The 18,882-nt window shown below is 31.6% G+C and overlaps 7 protein-coding genes across 7 annotated transcripts, besides 2 other annotated features; 4 read left to right on the top strand and 3 right to left on the bottom strand.

Moving 5' to 3' along the window:
• Window positions 1–4,884: part of a mobile genetic element that runs on past the window's edge.
• On the top strand, window positions 195–1,055 carry TVAGG3_0852780 (phage tail repeat-like family; the record flags this gene model as incomplete). Its single annotated transcript, XM_051249301.1, has 1 exon — window positions 195–1,055. One exon carries the CDS (start codon window positions 195–197, stop codon window positions 1,053–1,055), a length of 861 nt encoding a protein of 286 aa, XP_051084776.1.
• TVAGG3_0852770 (uncharacterized protein) lies at window positions 2,228–2,893 on the top strand (the record flags this gene model as incomplete). Its single annotated transcript, XM_051249300.1, has 1 exon — window positions 2,228–2,893. One exon carries the CDS (start codon window positions 2,228–2,230, stop codon window positions 2,891–2,893), a length of 666 nt encoding a protein of 221 aa, XP_051084775.1.
• On the bottom strand, window positions 3,854–4,126 carry TVAGG3_0852760 (uncharacterized protein; the record flags this gene model as incomplete). The annotated part of the gene is made up of 1 exon (XM_001311445.2): window positions 3,854–4,126. The coding sequence occupies one exon, from the start codon at window positions 4,124–4,126 to the stop codon at window positions 3,854–3,856; it is 273 nt and encodes a 90-aa protein (XP_001311446.2).
• Window positions 4,147–4,578, bottom strand: TVAGG3_0852750 (uncharacterized protein; the record flags this gene model as incomplete). The annotated part of the gene is made up of 1 exon (XM_051249299.1): window positions 4,147–4,578. One exon carries the CDS (start codon window positions 4,576–4,578, stop codon window positions 4,147–4,149), a length of 432 nt encoding a protein of 143 aa, XP_051084774.1.
• A 4,957-nt stretch (window positions 4,885–9,841) lies between the features above and the next one.
• On the bottom strand, window positions 9,842–10,792 carry TVAGG3_0852730 (uncharacterized protein; the record flags this gene model as incomplete). The annotated part of the gene is made up of 1 exon (XM_051249298.1): window positions 9,842–10,792. One exon carries the CDS (start codon window positions 10,790–10,792, stop codon window positions 9,842–9,844), a length of 951 nt encoding a protein of 316 aa, XP_051084773.1.
• A 1,285-nt stretch (window positions 10,793–12,077) lies between these two features.
• TVAGG3_0852720 (RNA polymerase II transcription regulator recruiting protein) lies at window positions 12,078–13,187 on the top strand (the record flags this gene model as incomplete). The annotated part of the gene is made up of 1 exon (XM_001323370.1): window positions 12,078–12,998. The coding sequence occupies one exon, from the start codon at window positions 12,078–12,080 to the stop codon at window positions 12,996–12,998; it is 921 nt and encodes a 306-aa protein (XP_001323405.1).
• A 1,491-nt stretch (window positions 13,188–14,678) lies between these two features.
• Window positions 14,679–17,234, top strand: TVAGG3_0852710 (V-type proton ATPase subunit A family; the record flags this gene model as incomplete). The annotated part of the gene is made up of 1 exon (XM_001323360.1): window positions 14,685–17,009. The coding sequence occupies one exon, from the start codon at window positions 14,685–14,687 to the stop codon at window positions 17,007–17,009; it is 2,325 nt and encodes a 774-aa protein (XP_001323395.1).
• An 806-nt stretch (window positions 17,235–18,040) lies between these two features.
• Window positions 18,041–18,775: a mobile genetic element.
• Between the last annotated feature and the right edge of the window lie 107 nt (window positions 18,776–18,882).

Raw genomic sequence — 18,882 nt, 5'->3', positions numbered from 1 at the left:
ATGAGTTAGCAAAGAAAGCAGATATATCATTTGTTAACGAAATATACCAAAGTTTAGTTGGAACAACAAAAAATATTGAAACTATTGTTGGCGACTTTTCTGTCAATGAAGAAAACAAATATTTTAGATGGGAGTTTGTACACTCCTTAAGAAATGGTATACGGTATAAACTCATTCCGAAAAATAACAATGAAATGTATGTAGGCTATATAAAGAATAATGGCACACAAGTTAAAGTTCCATTAGACAACAACTGCTACTTAAACTTATATGGAGACGAACAAAAGAAATATTTAAGAGTTTATGAAATGACGGATATGACATTGTCTAACGTAGCTCCAGCACCGTATTATTATGACTATGGTGTTGACGCACATGTAGACCCAAAAAAGCAAACATTATATTTAGATTATTATAGATATAAAAGATATAATGCAATAGAAAAAACGAGAATAGTATACTATTATGAAGATGACAAAAATAAATATTATAGTCAAGATTTTACATACCCTGAAAACATAAGATTATATTATAAAAAATATTCTGACACAAACCAGAAGAAACCCGAAATAGTTACACTATATTTTAAGTTCAAAAGAGACAATCCTATAATATCTCATATGTTTGATTTAATGAACCCAGTAGGTTCTATTTATACATCTATGGATGTGAGAGGTCCTCAAGCAATGTTTGGTGTTGGTGCATGGGAACAAATAGTCGACAGGTTTTTGTATTGTGCAAACTCTTCAAAGGAAACAGGGGGAAGTAAAACAATTACGGGTGAAAATTTACCTGCACACAGTCACTACATAGATTTAAGTACATCTCAAGCAGGTTGGCATAAGCATAGATATTGGGATTGGTCAGGAATGACAAAAGGTAAAGGATATGATGTTAAAGACGACGTTAAATTTGCTATAAATTGTTACTGGAGCGACACTCAGGGAGAAGGAAACCATACACATTTCGTTTCAGGATATACGCAAACAACGGGACAAAGTAAAGAATACATGCCACCTTACATGACTGTATTCGCATGGTATAGAGTTCAATGAACGCTCAATGTTTGTGAAACAAACTTTAGGAGCTCCAAAAGAGCGAACGGCATAATTTAAATTTTTATTTTATCATAAATGAAGATTCTACCATATGGTGTTATTGGAAGAGATAAAGATGGAAACCCAATATTTGATCCAAAGTTAAAATTAAAGTTACTGACAAGACAACAACTTGAAAAGTTGCTGAAACCAAAACAGGATGAGAAAATGAGAAAATGAGAAAGAAAAAAATTTAAATTATGCAATTTTATTTTTATCATAAATGACAAAATTAATTAAGCCAACTATTTCTAAATTAATGATACCAATGAAATCATTTCATGGAGTACTTATCCCAGGTTCTTCACAATTAGCCGGGGTAGGTGTTGTGACTCAAGGTGGAACATTAGCGAATCCATTCAAATTATTAACTAAAGATGAAGTTAATAAAATGATGATAAAATAACTGATAACAAAATTTTATTTCACTACTACCATAAAAACAGGTGAAAAAACAGGTGATATCTCACCTAGCCGCTTTGCGGCTCTGACCCTTTGGGTCTCTTCACCTAAATTATGGGCTTCGCCCTTGCCGCTAGCGGCTTATTTTAGGTCAAAGCTTCCACGAGAGAAAAGATTCCTCATTCGCTAAGGATTCCAAAAATGAAAAAATCATTGATTTCGGCTGAGAAAAAACATCAAAACCCTTCTTCCACGGGAACAAAGAAATAAAGAAGAAATAAAGAAGAAATAAAGTAAATTTTTTATTTATTCCGTGGAAGATAGAGCACTTTTATGATACTTTTTATTCACGACAAACAAGACAAACAAAGAAAATAAGAAAATACGGCGCTGTCGCGGTTCGAACCACAGACCTTGACCCCTCCATAACACCACCTTAGACCACTGTGCTACGTAGCCTGTCGACATAAGATTTTATAAATTGCATATTTGACGTAAATTTATTTCCCAGTTATTCAAAAATAATTAATTATTGAAGAACAGAAGGTGCTACCATGCTACCATGTGCTACCAGGTCATTTAACTTCTCTGAAAAAGTGTGACAACATGACATTTTGACAACAACACAGGAAATGATTTGTCATGACTTCATCGGAATGAGTGTAAATGACCCAAAAATAAAGTTAGTTTTATTTTTTTATTTTTTTATTTTGTATGTAAGAACAGAAATGTCAGTCGAAGCAAAAACATTCACGAACAAATCTAATGGCGAAACATTCACAAAAGGCACTTATAACGGTATTGAAGTCTTACGTAGAGACAAGGATGGTTACATTAATGCAACAAAGATGGCAAGAGAAGCAGGAAAGTTAAACCATTTAAACAGATTTCTCAATAGTACTAAAATGCAGGAAATTCTTGAGTTTTGGATGAACGAATACGGTGGAGCCAAAAGTGGCTCGACCTCAAAACAAGCATTTTATGAGCTTACTAAGGGTGTTATGAATGAATTCAAAGGTATTTACATACATGCTGACCTCGTTCATTTTGTTGCTGAATGGTGCTCTGTAAAGTATGCATTTTATGTCAAAGATATTATGGACTCCATAGACAAGAAAGTTCATGAGAAATTAGATGAAGAAGAACTTGAAGATACAGTAGAGAATGCTAAACCTTTGTTTGAAGAAGAAGTTGGAAAAATGTGTGAAAAACAATTAGAACATGAACGTGAGATATATTATGGTTATAGAGATTCTCCATACGAACTAGACCAATGGGAACAAGAAGATTTAAAGAGAGAATTTAGAGAATATGAACTCACTAAGATAGCATTTGAAGCTGCAGAAAAGAAGTTAAAAGTTTGGGGTCGTTTTGTACAAAAATATTGTGAGTAAATGATTTAGGTTATTCAATAATTAATTATTTTTGAATAACCGAAGGTGCTACCATGTTACCATGTGCTACCAGGTCATTTAACTTCTCTGAAAAAGTGTGACAACATGACATTTTGACAACATGACATTTTGACAACAGTTCAGGATTAATGCAAAAATAAATTCCAATCATACTTTATAAAGCTAGACCTTCAGGTCTCGCCGCTTAGCGGCTCATTTACAGGTATTTCATCATCAGTAAATGAATCCTCATTATCGTTTGGTTCAACCTGTTTATATAATCCTTTCATTTCTTCTTTCAAAACATAACACCATGTTTGTTTACCGTCTATTCTTCTATGTTTCCTATCACATTTATCCTTAATACTCATTTGAAAGTTTTTGTCTTTCATGTCTGATGGTTTGCAGAATAGAGCATTTTCACACGTCATACCTGCACACAATTCATCATAATGTGTATTTATCCATACATCTAAAGGATTTGATGATAATTCAATTAAATCTTGTCTATGTTGTCAAAATGTCATGTTGTCTCATTTTTTCAGAAAAGTTAAATGACCTGGTAGCACATGGTAACATGGTAGCACCTTCGGTTCTTCAAAAATAATTAATAACTACCTTCCTCCTATGTTGTTGTCAAAATGTCATGTTGTCACACTTTTTCAGAAAAGTTAAATGACCTGGTAGCACATGGTAACATGGTAGCACCTTCGGTTCTTCAAAAATAATTAATTATTGAATGACCTAAAAACATTCACGATAAAATAACGATAACATCAAATTTTTATTTTTATCATAAATGAATACCCCACAAGCTCAAAATTTACCACGAATCATAACAAGGGAGGAAATGATAAAAATGATGCAAGAACATGTTAAAAATAACAAACCACTAAAATTGAGAAAATGTGGTTATGCGGTAATGATGGAAAGAGAGATGTTGTCGAAGAGGAATAAAAATTAAATTTGGATAGAGTTTAAAAATTCATCTTTATTAAATTCATCTCTTCCAATCAATTTATTTATTCTATTAAATTCTTTTATTTTTGCTTCACTCAGTTTAAGGATTGAACGATAAGTTTCTAATTTTTCGATTATTTCTTTCCTCTCTTTATTGTTTTCAACCCCACCACATTGTGGCTTCTTTTTGTAATAACATATTTTTGATTTAATTCTGTTTAGTTTCTTTTTATATTCATCGTCTGGACTCTTGACTGCTTCGTTGTCACTCATTTCTTACGAAATAAAAAAAATTAAATATTATTTAAATATAATGGAGTAATAAAATAAATCGGAATTTCTATTAATTTATTGTCAACTTCAACTAATGCATTGCCGTTAATATATCTAACAAATTCAGCTATTGTGTCAAATCTTCGTCTTCTTTTTGTCATTAATTTATCAGTTTTTCCATAATCGAGATGAATCAAAACTTTATCCCCTTGTTTAAAATTCATGAGCCCCGAATTAATTTGTTCACGTTTAACATCATTTAACCTTTCCATTTGCTTTCTAATATATTCCCATTCTTTTGAAATATCATTTTTCATTTCCACTGGTTTCATGTTTATAGTTCTATGCCATGTATTATTGTAATAATATACTAACTGCTGTATGATGGAGTCATGATTTCCATCCCAGTATATCTGACCGTTAACCCCTAACGCATCTCTAAGAGTTCTCATTACCGCATCAACTATTTTATTATGAAACGTATATGGAGAGGATGAAAAGTAAAAATTAATTTGTGGGAAATAATGAGCCATAGCTGCCTGAAATCCTTTATCACCATCACCCCTTATATTATCTACTCTTTCATGATCTAGTAAGTATTGAATAGCTCTTCTTGTTTCCTGTTCTGTTTTCCCTTTCACCGGAATGCAATATAAATATCTAGTGTTAATGTTAATGGCAAATAAATAAGTAACTTTTCCTTTTGAATATTCCAGATGATCGATTTCGTATGAATATGGATATGGTGCAAATGAAGGGCGACTGAATTTTTCCTTTAACGGTTGAATTTTCGGGTCAATTGGTTTATTTAATATCTTGAAATCCTTTTTAAAATCTTTTTGCTTCTTTAATGTTTGAAATGGATATAATAAAGTGAATGATGAATGATTAACTGAAGGAGGAGGTACTGTCGTTGGAGGTTTTGGTGTTGTAAGTGGTTTAATTTTATCTGCTTTGATTTTGGATGATGAAGTTTTGGATTTCATTCCTTCCTTCATTAATTCTGGATGTATTCTGTTCATTTGTTTTAAATATGCTGTATATAAAGGTTTGATATACTTTCCCGCTTCGAGTTTATGTTGAAGGATGAATTCCAAAAGTTGATCTTCATTTAAAAGTCGGGCTGAATATGGTTTAACTAATGAATCATAAATTAAAGCTTGTGCTTCATTTATGGTCTGAAGGACCTGGGCGTTTTGCACCTTTAGCTGTTGAACATTTGCTACTTTCTCTTTTGGTGTTGTTTTCGGCTTTTTCTCTTTTGGTGTTGTTTTCGGCTTTTTCTCTTTTGGCTTTTGTGACTCAGGATTATATAAATTATATAATTCATCAATATCTTCTTCTGTTAATACTTTATTTTTGAAATCTTTCAACTGTTTAAGTTGTGGTTTAGTTTTTCCCTTTTTATATTCATTATTTTTAATTTTGTCTTTAATTTTAGAAATTATTCTATCATGATATTTCAAAACTTCATTTTTATAATAATAATAATAATAACCCATATCATCACCCGTTATATTGTTATCATATTTTTGGAGATATGCTTTTAAATCATAATAATCAAGAAAATTTTGATTAAATATTAAATCATCAATTAAAATTTCTAAATCTACATTATCCATCAAATCCGAGTCATCCATCAAATCCGCGTCATCCATTTATATAAAAATAAAATAAATGTTTTAAGGGTGTCCACCTCTTTGAATCATAGTATCAAAGCCATTATTTACATATTGAATCGCATCATTAACGGTTCCTCCTTCTAAAACAGTATCAAATGGTGGAGTCCAGATTTCCTGATGATGATCATAAAATCCAGCAAAATTAACCGTATTATTAGGTAAAATATGAATCTCAGCGGTATATCTTCTATCTAAATTTGGATGCCTTATATGTATACCATTACTACCCGGATAAAATCTCAAACCTTGATTTTGTTGACGCATCAAATTATTGAAATTTCTTTCTTCAGGGGTGAATGTTCTTCTCCGTTGATGCTGTGGTGGGATTGAAAAATTCGTTGTGGTTGATTATTTGGAATCTGAAAGTTAAAATCATTTGGTATAAATCGATTTATTCCTTTGTCTCTTCTGTGGCATTTCATTAAAAATAAAATTTTAAATTGTATTAAATAAATGGCATACAACATCCATTTTCACAACATACAGCTTAGTGTGTGCTCCTGTTAATGCAGTCTTACCGATTGTTAAGCGAGTCATTGACCCGTTTTTAAGTTGTAAATTAATATTCTGACCATCAAATATCACTTTATCATTTATTATATCCAAATAATTTTTAGGTGTTAATTGTTTATTTTGTCGTAAACTAACTCCTTTCATTTTTTGTGCAATCTTTTTAAAATCACTTCCATCAATTGAACCGTTGAATGAAGTATAACACTTAGGACATAAAGCAACCATGTTATCACCTTGTTTCTCAATTGCTAAACCCAATAACTTCTTCTCATGTGCTTTTTCTTCAGCTTTATTCTTTAATTTAGGTTTAAATTTCTCATTAAAACAGAAGAAATCAAAAGGTGCGAATTTGTAAATGTTTTTATCATAAAATTTTTTATCGGTAACAATTGCTTGAAATGCTTGAGTGTTAGGAAGATTTGGGTCGCCAGCGATTGCCCAATAAGATGAATCAGTATCACCTTCAATGAAATGAAAACGATTAACATCCATGCATTTATACATAAAATCATAAATGAAAACCAAATACCAGTATTTAGCATTATCTAAAGTGAAGAATGCCTCTTGTAAACATGTATCACATCTATAAAATCTATCTTTAAGCATCACTTGATACGTATCCTCTCCTATTTCTCTTATGTTTTTAAACTTATTTGACATACATGCAACGCGTGCCTTCTGTGTATTCATTATTTTAGTCTTTGCGTAATTTTGTGTATTCATTGCATCGTAACCATATGATCCATTAAGTGAAATCTTGCAAAATAAACTTTTTCCTTTATTTCCTTCTAATTCAGCCTTTTGTCTTTCGTTCATAAATTCATTCGCAAATTCATTAAAACAAGTATTTTTCGTAAATGTTAAAATTGATTGAATGTCATCAATGATAAAATGAAATCTGTCTATTAGATACCAAAGATAATAAGAAGAAAATGGTTGATATTGGTTGTGTGTTGATGCTAACTGAGTTAATTTCCTCTGTTTCTGGTCAACTGGTAAATTGTTTGATTTCATGTAATTATACATAAAACTACCAATTGTTTTTTCATCTGTGATAATATCTAAGTTTCTTATTATTGGTAAAAAGTTAATGTAATCATTAATGTATTTTTCATCAATGTGACCCTTTACTTCAGCCACGAATAAAGTATTTTTCTTCTTAATAATTCCCAGTGCTTTTGCTTTCTTTGTTGCTGTATCACAAATGATAACACCATTCAATCTTCCCGGCATATACATTTTATGGTCAGTATATTGAATGAAATCATGAGGATTAGATGAAAATGATGAAGGATATAATGAATTAAAGTCAACACCAACGAAATGAGTCATAATGTTGGAAGTGTCCTCATTTGATACAGTTTTAGTTTCTGGATTATATGAAAGTTTATTAATGTGCGTGATTCCTTTAAGATTTACTCTATGTTGAACATTTGATAAACCACCAGTAATTCCATTACGGAGAATGTGATAAGCTTCAACTGAATCTAGAGTCATTGGTAAATTATTTTTTAATGTATAATTTCTTAAATTGATTCTTAAACGTTGAATGTCTTCATCTTTGTTTGATTTTACGACATTGCAATAACAACACATTAACTGACAATTTTCTTTAGTATGTGGTTTTTCATTATCGATTCTATCCAATGTTGGTTTATTTGCATATGTAAACGCTTTACCACACATTTTGCATTTAGATGAAAGGATTAAATCGTGATAGTATTGAAAATCATCCATTGAAACATTATTTTTAGTATTCCTTTCTGCTTTTTCATCTTGTTTCTTATATGATTCAATTTTATATTTCCAATACTTTTTCGTTAATTCAAAACTTGATTCCACATTTTCTTCTTCTGGATATTTTTCATTAGGATTAAAGTCTTTATATGCTAAAGCGTAACGAATCATTGAAGCATTCGATGATAAAGAAAGATTATGAAGCATATCAATTTTATAAACAAATGTTTCTTCAATAATTTTATCAATTGGGTCAATCATAATTTCAACATCTTTATTGCAATAATGAATAAAATATTCTAATCTATTCTTAAAGTTTTTAGCATCATTGAGATATATTTGATAATCTGAATCGGATATTGTTTCTTGAGTTAATGCTGAATAAAATGAATCTTGAGTGAATGGTTCCACTTTATATAATTCATCTTCATAATTTTCCCATGTGATGAATTGATAAGGGAAAAAGGATTTAACACGTGATTTATTGTTTCCGAAATCTTGAGTGAATTGGTCTAATGTTCCACCCGCTATATAATTTCTGATGTCAATAAATCTTAATTCATATGGACAGTTTGTTTTCTTTACAATGATTTGCTTAAATTGTGAAGAAGAACCCAGCATTGATTTTATTTTCCATTTTGCAGTGTTTAAATCACGAAGAATTAAATTTAAATCAAACTTTCCCGAATTAAAACCTATGATATTCACTTTATTGAATTCCTCATCTAGAAGTTCTTTAAATGCTTCCTTCTGTTTTTCATTTAATGTCGTTTGGTCCGTTTGCGGCTTCAATAATTCATCGTATTGACTCATATTTGATTTAGCAACTAATGAACAGGTTGAAAATAAAAACTCAATCCAATCAGAAATAAAAGAATCACTTGAAGTTAAGCAAAAATTCCTCGTATATGTTTTATCGCGGTCTACGACCTCGCCGCTTCGGTCTGAAAGACCTTCAGGACTCAAAGAGTCCGTTTGCGGCTTTAATTTAACCGTTGATGATACCATGAATGGTTTTAAGTAAGCGTTCAAAGTTGCACACTCAGAAAGTTGTAATTCTTCTTTAGTCTCTAATGTTTCAAAGTCAAAAGTAATATAATATCTTGTCGGTTTATAATATTTCTGCAAATTATGAGCTAATAACCACTGATATATCTTCTGTTTCGTAATATGTGGTGCATATGGTTGCTGTGTCTTTTGCAACTGAACGTCTTGAATTAATCTTCCATTATTTTCTTTACATTTCTCACAATGCTTTAAAAATCTTCTTTGGTTTTTCCTTTCTGGATCATCACGGATAGAATAAACTTCTTCTTTACAATATGGACAAACTCTATAGCCGGTGAGTGCTTCAACGTCTGTTATTCTGTCAGCGTGAAGTTTTCCACATGGACTCTGTGTTAATAAAATATTTACTGTTTCAAATTCTGGATCTATCATTATTGAATCCACTAATGGAAAGTCTACCTTGTTAATATCTACGTCTTCTGGTTGAGGAACACAATAATAGAAATCAATATTAACGTTTAACATTCTTGCTAATCTCTCACTTTCTGATGAAATGTCAAACCCTTCATATGCATCTATGGCTTCATTTAAATAACTTCTACGAGTTTTAGGATTAACACCATCAGGAATGTTATAGAAGCGTTTAAATAACCTTCTACCTTCGGCTCTTATTTGATTATCATTCATTTTAGCTGTTCCGTTTTTGTTCATTTATGTAAGAATAAAAAATTAAAAAATAAATAAAAATAAAGTTTATTTTTTTTAAAGTCCAGGGCTAAAGTCCATAAAATGAATTAAGGACACATAAATTTTTATCATCTGCGACGTGACGAATACATTTTAATTTACTCAAGAATGCGTACCCTGATACATTAAATCTAATTCCTGTCTTATTTAATTTCACAACTTTGAAAAGGAATGTATGAATAGCTATAAAATGATGAGATGATGTTTTATGGGTTGCTTCCATTTTTTCTGAAATAAATGAATAAATATAATGTTTATAAGTTTTCATATCTTTTATATTCTTAATAACGAATGGTATAGACCTTTCAACTTCGTCTTCCTTCGGTGCTGTTCTTTCATATGAAACATTATTAGTATCTTCAATAATGAAACCACAATCGCATAAAATTTTATATGTACCAATTGTTTCTTTTGATATTTTATCTAACAAATCAAAAACTTTATCAACACCTGCACATTTATTTAAATAATAATTTGTGTAAATATCATGGTCTTCTTTCTTAATCGTATTTGTTGCATATGTTACATTTTTCAGTGCTTTTTTGAATTTTTCAGAATCAAGAGGAGGTGAAAGTAAGATACAAGGGTATTCTTCATTATCAATAAATTGTAACTTATGTTTACGTATAAATTTAGTACCTTCTTCTGAAAGTGTTTCGTCTATTTCACCATCTAATAAATTTTGTGTTGATTCTGAGACATAATTTTTATATCTTTCTTCATGAGATTTCTGAACTTCTGATTCTGAAGCTGGGATATTCATTAAACCCTCTACTTCATTCTCATTATATTTTTCAACTTCTCTTAATTCCTTAATTTTTTCATCTATTTCATCTCTTATTTTTTCCAGTCTTTCAATTTCATCATATTCATCATCTTTAATCCGTTCTTCATAATATTCAGGGAAAACATCAGGTTCTTTAGGTTTTTCTTCTTCAGATGTGGGATATAAGAAATTTATAACATCATCTTTATTCATTTTTCCATCATAATCTAAATCATTTAATAACTCCGCGAATTTTTGACAATTTCTTAAATAATATTTATTAACTTCATAACCCACCTCCTCTAATATATTCATTATTTCCTCGTTTGTGAATCCTAATTTTTTCACGTCGTTAGTTTTGACACTCATTTTCATACGAATTAAAAAAATAAATTATTCAAAAAATGTAAGACATGAATTTTTAAAGTTTATTTTTTAAAAATTTTTTTATTTCATTATGGTAGTTTATTTTTCATTCATGAAAATAATTATATCTGATTTCTTTTACTCTCTCGTATATACTAGATTTAAAGAATTCAGAACATTTCCCATAATCTCCTAAATGTTTTCTTATCCCTAACGTGTGCCAGTTATTATATGAAACTGAATAAACTTTATCTTTATCTTTACACCTTTCATCACTTCCAATATATTTATATCTCAGTTTTGATTTAGTATTTTCATAATCATTAACGTTTAATAATTCACAGTCTTCCTTTTTAAATTGATGTTTAAGATATTCAGGATTTAATACTCTACGTTTATATGCTCCTAACTTAGTTCTAAAGGTTTTTCTACAAAATTTAGGAATTCCATCCTCTTTAATGTCATCAATGATTTCCATTTCATTATTTTCAATTTCTTCTTCTCGTTTATGAGGTCTTTGATTATGACTCCATTGATTCCATGAAATTAAATATTCTTTATCATTATATTTATACCTCATTAGCTTATTTTGGCTTTCATATTCATTTAATAATTCACAATCTTCATTTTTAAATTGAAGTTTAACCCATTCAGGATTTAAACAATGTTTAATTAATCGCGGAATATCTGACATCATCTATATATAGCTTCTTTTATAAAAGATAAAAAAATAAATTATTTTAAAATTAATGTTAATTTTTTAATGATTTATAAATAAATATATTTTAATGCATCGTCTATATATAGTTGTAACAAAAAAAGTCACACAACCCGCACTCATCTACTACTAAATTTTCTCATAAAATTTCGGTAAGATAATAACTGCATTATTGCATTTGCGGTGAGTTCTTTCGATACGTAATCAATCGGAGACTTTGGATAATTTCAATAAAAAAATGAGAATTTGAATTTTCAAACGATAAATTCAATATATCTCAAAAATTATTCATGATTATGGCTACTCATTATAATTTTTGATTTTCGAATTAATAAACGTTATTGTTCTCAAAACTTATTGAGAGATTTTTATTGAATGTACGGGCTCAAAAAACATTGCCGTTTATTAATTTTAATGTCATCGACGTCATACGCGCCAACCCGCGCACGTCAAAAAGTTAATAAATACTCTAAAAATACAAAGTGGTCTAAAGAGGAAGATGAGCTTTTCCAAAAGCTTATGAAGAGTGTTCCTCGTCCAGAATGGGGAGAACTTGTTCCATTTTTCCCAGGAAAGAGTGCTGTACAGATTGAAGAGAGATGGGAAAAGGTTATTAATCCTGATCTCATCAAGGGAAGCTGGACTCCTGAAGAAGATGAAACCATTATCAAATTCGTTAACCAATACGGTGTGAAGAATTGGACTAAACTTGCTGAACTACTTCCTGGAAGAATAGGTAAGCAGTGCCGTGAGAGATGGCGCAATCATCTCAATCCAGAAGTTAACACTTCTCCTTTCACACCAGAAGAGGATGAGTTACTCATAGAATTACATGCCAAAATGGGAAACCAATGGGTTAAAATATCAGAAATAATGAAAGGTCGCAGTGACAACGCTGTGAAGAATCGTTGGAACTCGACTTTGAAGAAAAGATTAGAATATGATAAGACCGGAGCTACAAGACCTAGACGTGGACGTCCAAGTTCTTCAGCTCCTAAGTCAGCTGATGATGTTCCTAAGCCACCTAAATTCGAAGAAATTGTAAAGGAAACAATTAAGGCTGCATCACCAACTCTACCAACTCCGATGATGACACCATCAATAACAGATATTCCATTTAGCTTGAAGAGCCCATTTAGTTCACTTAAATCACCATCAATACTTAGATCACCATTTACTTTGATGTCTCCAAGTATATCACAATGGTCACCTGGTGATTTGGGAACTGGAATACTTTTCTCTCCAAAATTAGCATCTCCATCTCGTGGATTTAATGCTGATTCAATTATGGAGCCATCGGAAGTGAACTTGTTAACACCTATGTTTGAGAAGTAAAATATTTGATTTATCTTGATTGTAAATGTTGTTAATATTGTTTGTGATGTCTGAAAAAAAGAAAAAAAATCTTAATTTATGAAGATAGAATACGCATCTTATATATATTACTTAATAAAAATCAATGAAAATACAGTATTTTTGGACGACACACTTGTTTGTTGTAATAAATTGTCTTCAGCATCGAAATATGAATTTAAATTTTGTAAATATTGATTAAATTTCAATTTTGTGAAATGAAAACTATAGTATAATAAAATTAAATTAGATTCGCCTATTAATATTTATGATAAATCTTCCAAATTTTTTTCAAAATCAAAAAAATAAATGAAATTTTAATAATTTTTTATTTTAATTCGATGGTTTTTACACTCTTTTGGACTCTTATAGATGTGAGATTATTAAATGAATGGAAGTAGAGATGCTATTTATGGTAATTTCTCATACGATAATCAAAATAATTCAATTGGTCAATTTTTGATTATGGGAGTTTGATAAATCATAAGTGAACTATATCCATCATTATTGAGAGAAGCAATAAGGGTTTCGTTTTGCGAAAAGAACGTACAATACGCAATTTCGCTAAAAAAACATTTAGCTAGCAATTTCGACCTTTGACTCCACTCAAGACGTCACTTTTTTAATTTTGCGGTATCATATTTTTGGAAAATCTTTATGAATATTATATAAAAATCTCTTTAATATCTATATTTCATATTTTTATCGATTTTTAAAGTTTTTGCGAAAAGTATTCAATTATTTTTGCTATTTGGTCGGGTAAATGTCAGATTTGCGACATTTTCTGATATGATATTCAGATTCTACGTTGATAATAATGCTTATAGAACCCTCTTGCTATTGTGTCAAAATTGCGAAACCGATAGCAAAAATATCTCGCAATATCAAAATTGAGATATTGAGTGAATTATGCATTATAGAGATTAAAAATCTGATTTGTGAAAACATCTCATCAGTTTCTAGCTAATTCAAAAATCTTTACTATCTTATTCGATTAAAATGAAAAGGGAATAGTTTCATTATGCTTTAAATGACAGCCTTATAATATAATCATAGTTTTCGCTCAATATGCAGCATTTTTTTTTCGAAATCTATGGTCAATATCCTAAATACTGATTGCTTTGCATTCATATCTCTTACATTTTCTATACCCACATCACTATTCATTGCTATTCCTATCTTTTTCATTTTTGTTTGTTTCTTATAATTTCTCAAAAAACATGATAACTTGATATTTGTAAATATCATACTTTATAACGTAAATAAGAACTTGACCTATTAAGAAAAGCAGTAATGAAAAGAAAATCTGAAATTCATAAAAATTACAAGTTTCTGATGACAATTAGCTTAATTAAACCAGGTACAAGATTATATAATTGTATTTTCTATCCAATTATCCATATAATATCTTATCCAGAAAAAATAACTTGATCAATACCAAATGATTTTTTAACTAGTAAATAAAGTATTTTCTTTACACACACATTGTATATCATAGTTTTTTTTTTTTTGGTTTCGCAAAACATCCAAAAACAAATATGCTATAAAAGTGACAATTTTAGCAAAACGAAACCCTTAGAAGCAATCCCCATCGTCCGACCGATGTTTCAAAGGGATCAAAAACCATTCTGACAGCTAAATGATTAGAATTTAAGGTTATAATAAAAAATGACCAAGGAGTCGTCTGTTTTCTTCCCCGAAGAAATGCAGCACGTCCAATTAGTCGTTCCGTACGAAAGTGCGGGCGCCACAATTAGATTGCTTGCTGAAAAGGATTTAATCCATCTAATTGACGAAAATACTGGCAATGACTCAGTAAACAAGCGCTATACTGAGAGCTACATTCACTGCGAAGAAGCAGAAAGATGCCTTAACTTTATCGGCAATCAATTAGAACAATATGATCTTTTGCCACCTCCAATTTCGCTGGCTACCTTCAATGAGCAGGCGCAGAACAGGGATATCTCAGAGAACGAGCTTCGTCAGCAGATTCTCGAAGCCGATACTTCCCTCCACGAGCGTATTACACGTACTCAGCATCTCGAAGTTCAATTACAGACAGCCGAGCACACATTAGCAGCTCTTCGTTTCTACAGACCACTCCTTCAGGAGAGAAGAACAGCTATCCAAGGCGGCGAGGCAGAAACAGATAAATCCTCTGCTTTTGAAATGGAGCTCATCGGAGGCTTGAACTTCCTCTTCTCTATCACAGGTATCATCGATTCAACCAAACTTCGCAGACTTCTCTATACATTCTACCGCATTTCAAGAGGAAATGTCTTTTCTTCATCTGATATTTCATCATTTGATGACAAAAAGTCTTTCTTCACAATTTGGTTCCCAACAGAGTCAATCCTCAGGAAGCTCATGAACATTGCACAGTCGTATGGTGCAGAAGTCTTCGAATTCCCAGCTGAAGATGTAAATCTCGACAAACTCGAAAACGAATTGACAAACCAAATCTACGAAAGCAAGAGTGTCCTCAGACAATCTTATGGAGACAACAAGAACTTCCTTCTTCAGCTTCAACAAACATATTGGTTCAATCGCCTCTTCTACATCCGCGAAAAGCAAATTTACCAATATATCGACTTTGCTGACTTCAAGACCATTGAAGATCGTGCAATTTACAAAGGCTGGATCGCCAAACGCCGCGTTTCCGAAATCCAGCCACTTCTTGATCAAGCACAAGAGATCTCTGGCTGCGCCATCCACACAACAATCGAATTCGATACAGTTCCTGAGAATCCACCAACCTATATCGAAACAAACTCATTTACTTACGCATTCCAGCTCTTCAACGACTCTTACGGTGTTGCCTGCCACAACGAAGTCAATGGCGGCGCTTTCTACTGCATGTACCCATTCCTTTTCGGAATTATGTTCGGAGATATGGGACATTCTCTTCTTTACCTCATTGTCGCTATTACCCTCATCTTAATTTCACCAAAGCTTCGTGATGCCGGTGGCGAAACTAACGATTTGATTCTTAGTTTCAGATGGTTCTTATTATTCATGTCAATTTGCGCTTTCTACTGCGGATTTATCTACAACGAGTGCTTCGGACTTCCGATTGACTTCTTTGGCTCATCGTATGTCCAAGGAACGAAGGAAGGAAAGAAGATCTGGACACAGAAGCCAAACAAGGTCTATCCATTCGGTGTCGACCCAGTTTGGATGTTCAAAGATAACGAACTTACATTTATAAACTCCCTTAAGATGAAACTCGCCATCATTATGGGATTTTGCCAAATGGCCTTTGGCATGGTTCTCCAATTCATCAAGCATTTTCACCGTCGCGACTGGCTCGAACTATGTCTTTCATGGCTCCCGCAAATGCTTTACATGTTCTCATTTTTCGGATACATGGTCTTCATTATTATCTTCAAATGGTGCTCCCACCATACTCCTGGCGAAGAGGGTGTCAACCTTATCCAAGTTTTGATCGGAATGCTCCTTAGTTCCGGCGATAAAATTGATAAAGGATCTGAATCTTACCTTTTCCCACACCAGAAGACAGTACAGAATGCCATTGCCCTTATCTTCATCATCACCATCCCAGTTCTCTTGTTCGCCAAGCCAATTGTCGAAATTGTCTGCCACAAAGGAAAAGCACACGGCGGAGTCATGGAAATCTTCGTTATGAACCTCATCGATGTCATTGAGTTCTGCCTTTCAATGCTTTCACACACAGCTTCTTATCTCCGTCTCTGGGCTCTTTCACTCGCTCACTCTCAACTTTCTCACGTTTTGTACGAGGAAATCTTCATTTTGACACTCAAGATTTACAATCCAGCCGCTTTCTTCTGTGGCTGGGCTGCTTTCGCTGTAGGAACAGTCGTAATTTTGCTTGGTATGGAGTGTTTCTCTTCCCTCCTTCACGCAATTCGTCTCATGTGGGTCGAGTTCTCTTCAAAGTTCTACACAGGTCAGGGATACGAGTTCAAGCCACTCTCTTTCAAGGAGGCTGCTTACAAAGTTGGAAGCAAGTAAAAAAATTTAAATAAGTTTTATTAAACTGATAATGTGATGGCAACTCATCTTATTTTATAACGATCATATCATTGGTTGAGGATATCTAAATCGAGCGATGGAATACAATAAAGATATTGCCAGAATTATATAGAATTATATATTGTAAAATTATGGCTTTAACTTTCGTGTTGCTCATTTTTAAACAAACATTTAATAAGATTTAATATCATTACATATTGTCACATGTTTGCAAACAAATTTGCTGATATTTGAAGATTTACTTCCTAAGAGTAAAGGGGAAATGACAGCATGTCACATATACATTTGCATTGCTACATCAAACGACATACAATAGCATTTTGTTGTTCCAAAAAAAAAATCCTCAACCAACTGTCTTGAGAAAAAAAAGTTCCAATTTCAAATTTAATGCTGCAATCGATTCAGATAACAATAGATCTTACTTTACAGACTTCAACAGAGCTACAGGATCAATTTCCAGCAAGTTTTATAACGCTATACCTGTTATTCCAGTTTCTGGTCGCACTGGAGAAGGAGTTAAAGAGTTTTAGCTAAAATTGATGAATCAAAGAATAAACCAAGAATGGAACCAATCCATGATAAGGAGAAAACCAAAGAATAGAGTTTTATAAATAAAAACTTATAGAATATTTATATTATTTAAAAATACACTTTTTACATGAGAATAAAACAAAAACAATGTTTCAAAATCCGACATTTGTAATGTTTCAAAATCTAACATTTGTAAAGTTTTAAAATCTAAAAGTAGTAAAGTGGAGAGCATTTTGTCATTCCGGGAGACATGCAAAGCAAATTGGTTCGTAATTGCAAAGAAATGGTTTAAGTTCTCTCATACTATGCACATATCAATGAAAAAAAGAGAACGTGGACAGATAGCTCTTGATATTGTATATCTGAATTTCTTAAAGATCATGTTTTAAAAAATCAATTTTAAGTTCAATGGGACGCATGTTAAGGGTGCACTTATTCCCCTATGACGTTTCACGCCAATTGTCAAAAATTTGAATTAAGGGTGCCGGAAAGTGAAGTGAAAGCTATTATAAAAATAACACTTTTCAAACCCATAAAATCATTTTTATTTTGTTTTGTTTATATGAGTATAAACCTTAAGTGATGATGTATCATAGTATCATATTCAAACTAAGTGAAAACGATGTTTATGATTATAAGATCATCGAAAACATACAAAAATCATACAAAATTTTTAAAATCTGGAAGGGAAAAAGTTCATTTATCTCAACATATGAGAATTGAAAATAAACTTTGTTCTGTAAAACTTTTAGTATAACTATTGAAATTTTGTGTTTAATGTATCTCACTGGCTTAAACACAATATTGGAGGACTAGATACAAATCTAATTAAACTTTGAATGAGACCATTTCGACTGGAAACCACTACCATTGAGTTTGTTCCATAATGGTAATTAGCAGAATCCAGTGAGATTGTAGTGCAATCGATCTTAGTTTTGAAGTTACCCACTAATTGCATCTCGACACTTTTTAACAAATGCCAAATGTTTTCTATAAAATATCTAGTATCTTGTACCTAGATATCATTCCTGCAGTATCAGCCCCTGCCATGGAATAACCAGGGACTAGATAGGTCCGCAAGTTCGAAAATTGCGAAGCAGTTTTCTTCATACTGGAAGTATCCAAGACCTCAACATCAAAGAAATAAAAACCTTAGTATATACCCTACTAATATATGTTTTAATATCATTAAATTCTCAAAACTACAAAATGAAACATTTACAATTGTATCAGCAAAATCATAATAAAAACCAATTTTTCGAGAAGAAATACAGTTAGAAATATTTGTTTTTGAAAGAGATCCAACACCAAATTTGTGGTA

Source organism: Trichomonas vaginalis, chromosome VI, assembly GCF_026262505.1.
Source record: "Trichomonas vaginalis G3 chromosome VI, whole genome shotgun sequence".
Classification (NCBI taxonomy): Eukaryota; Parabasalia; order Trichomonadida; family Trichomonadidae; genus Trichomonas; species Trichomonas vaginalis.
Note: the sequence above shows the minus strand (reverse complement) of the source record. Positions and strands in the feature narration are given on the sequence as shown.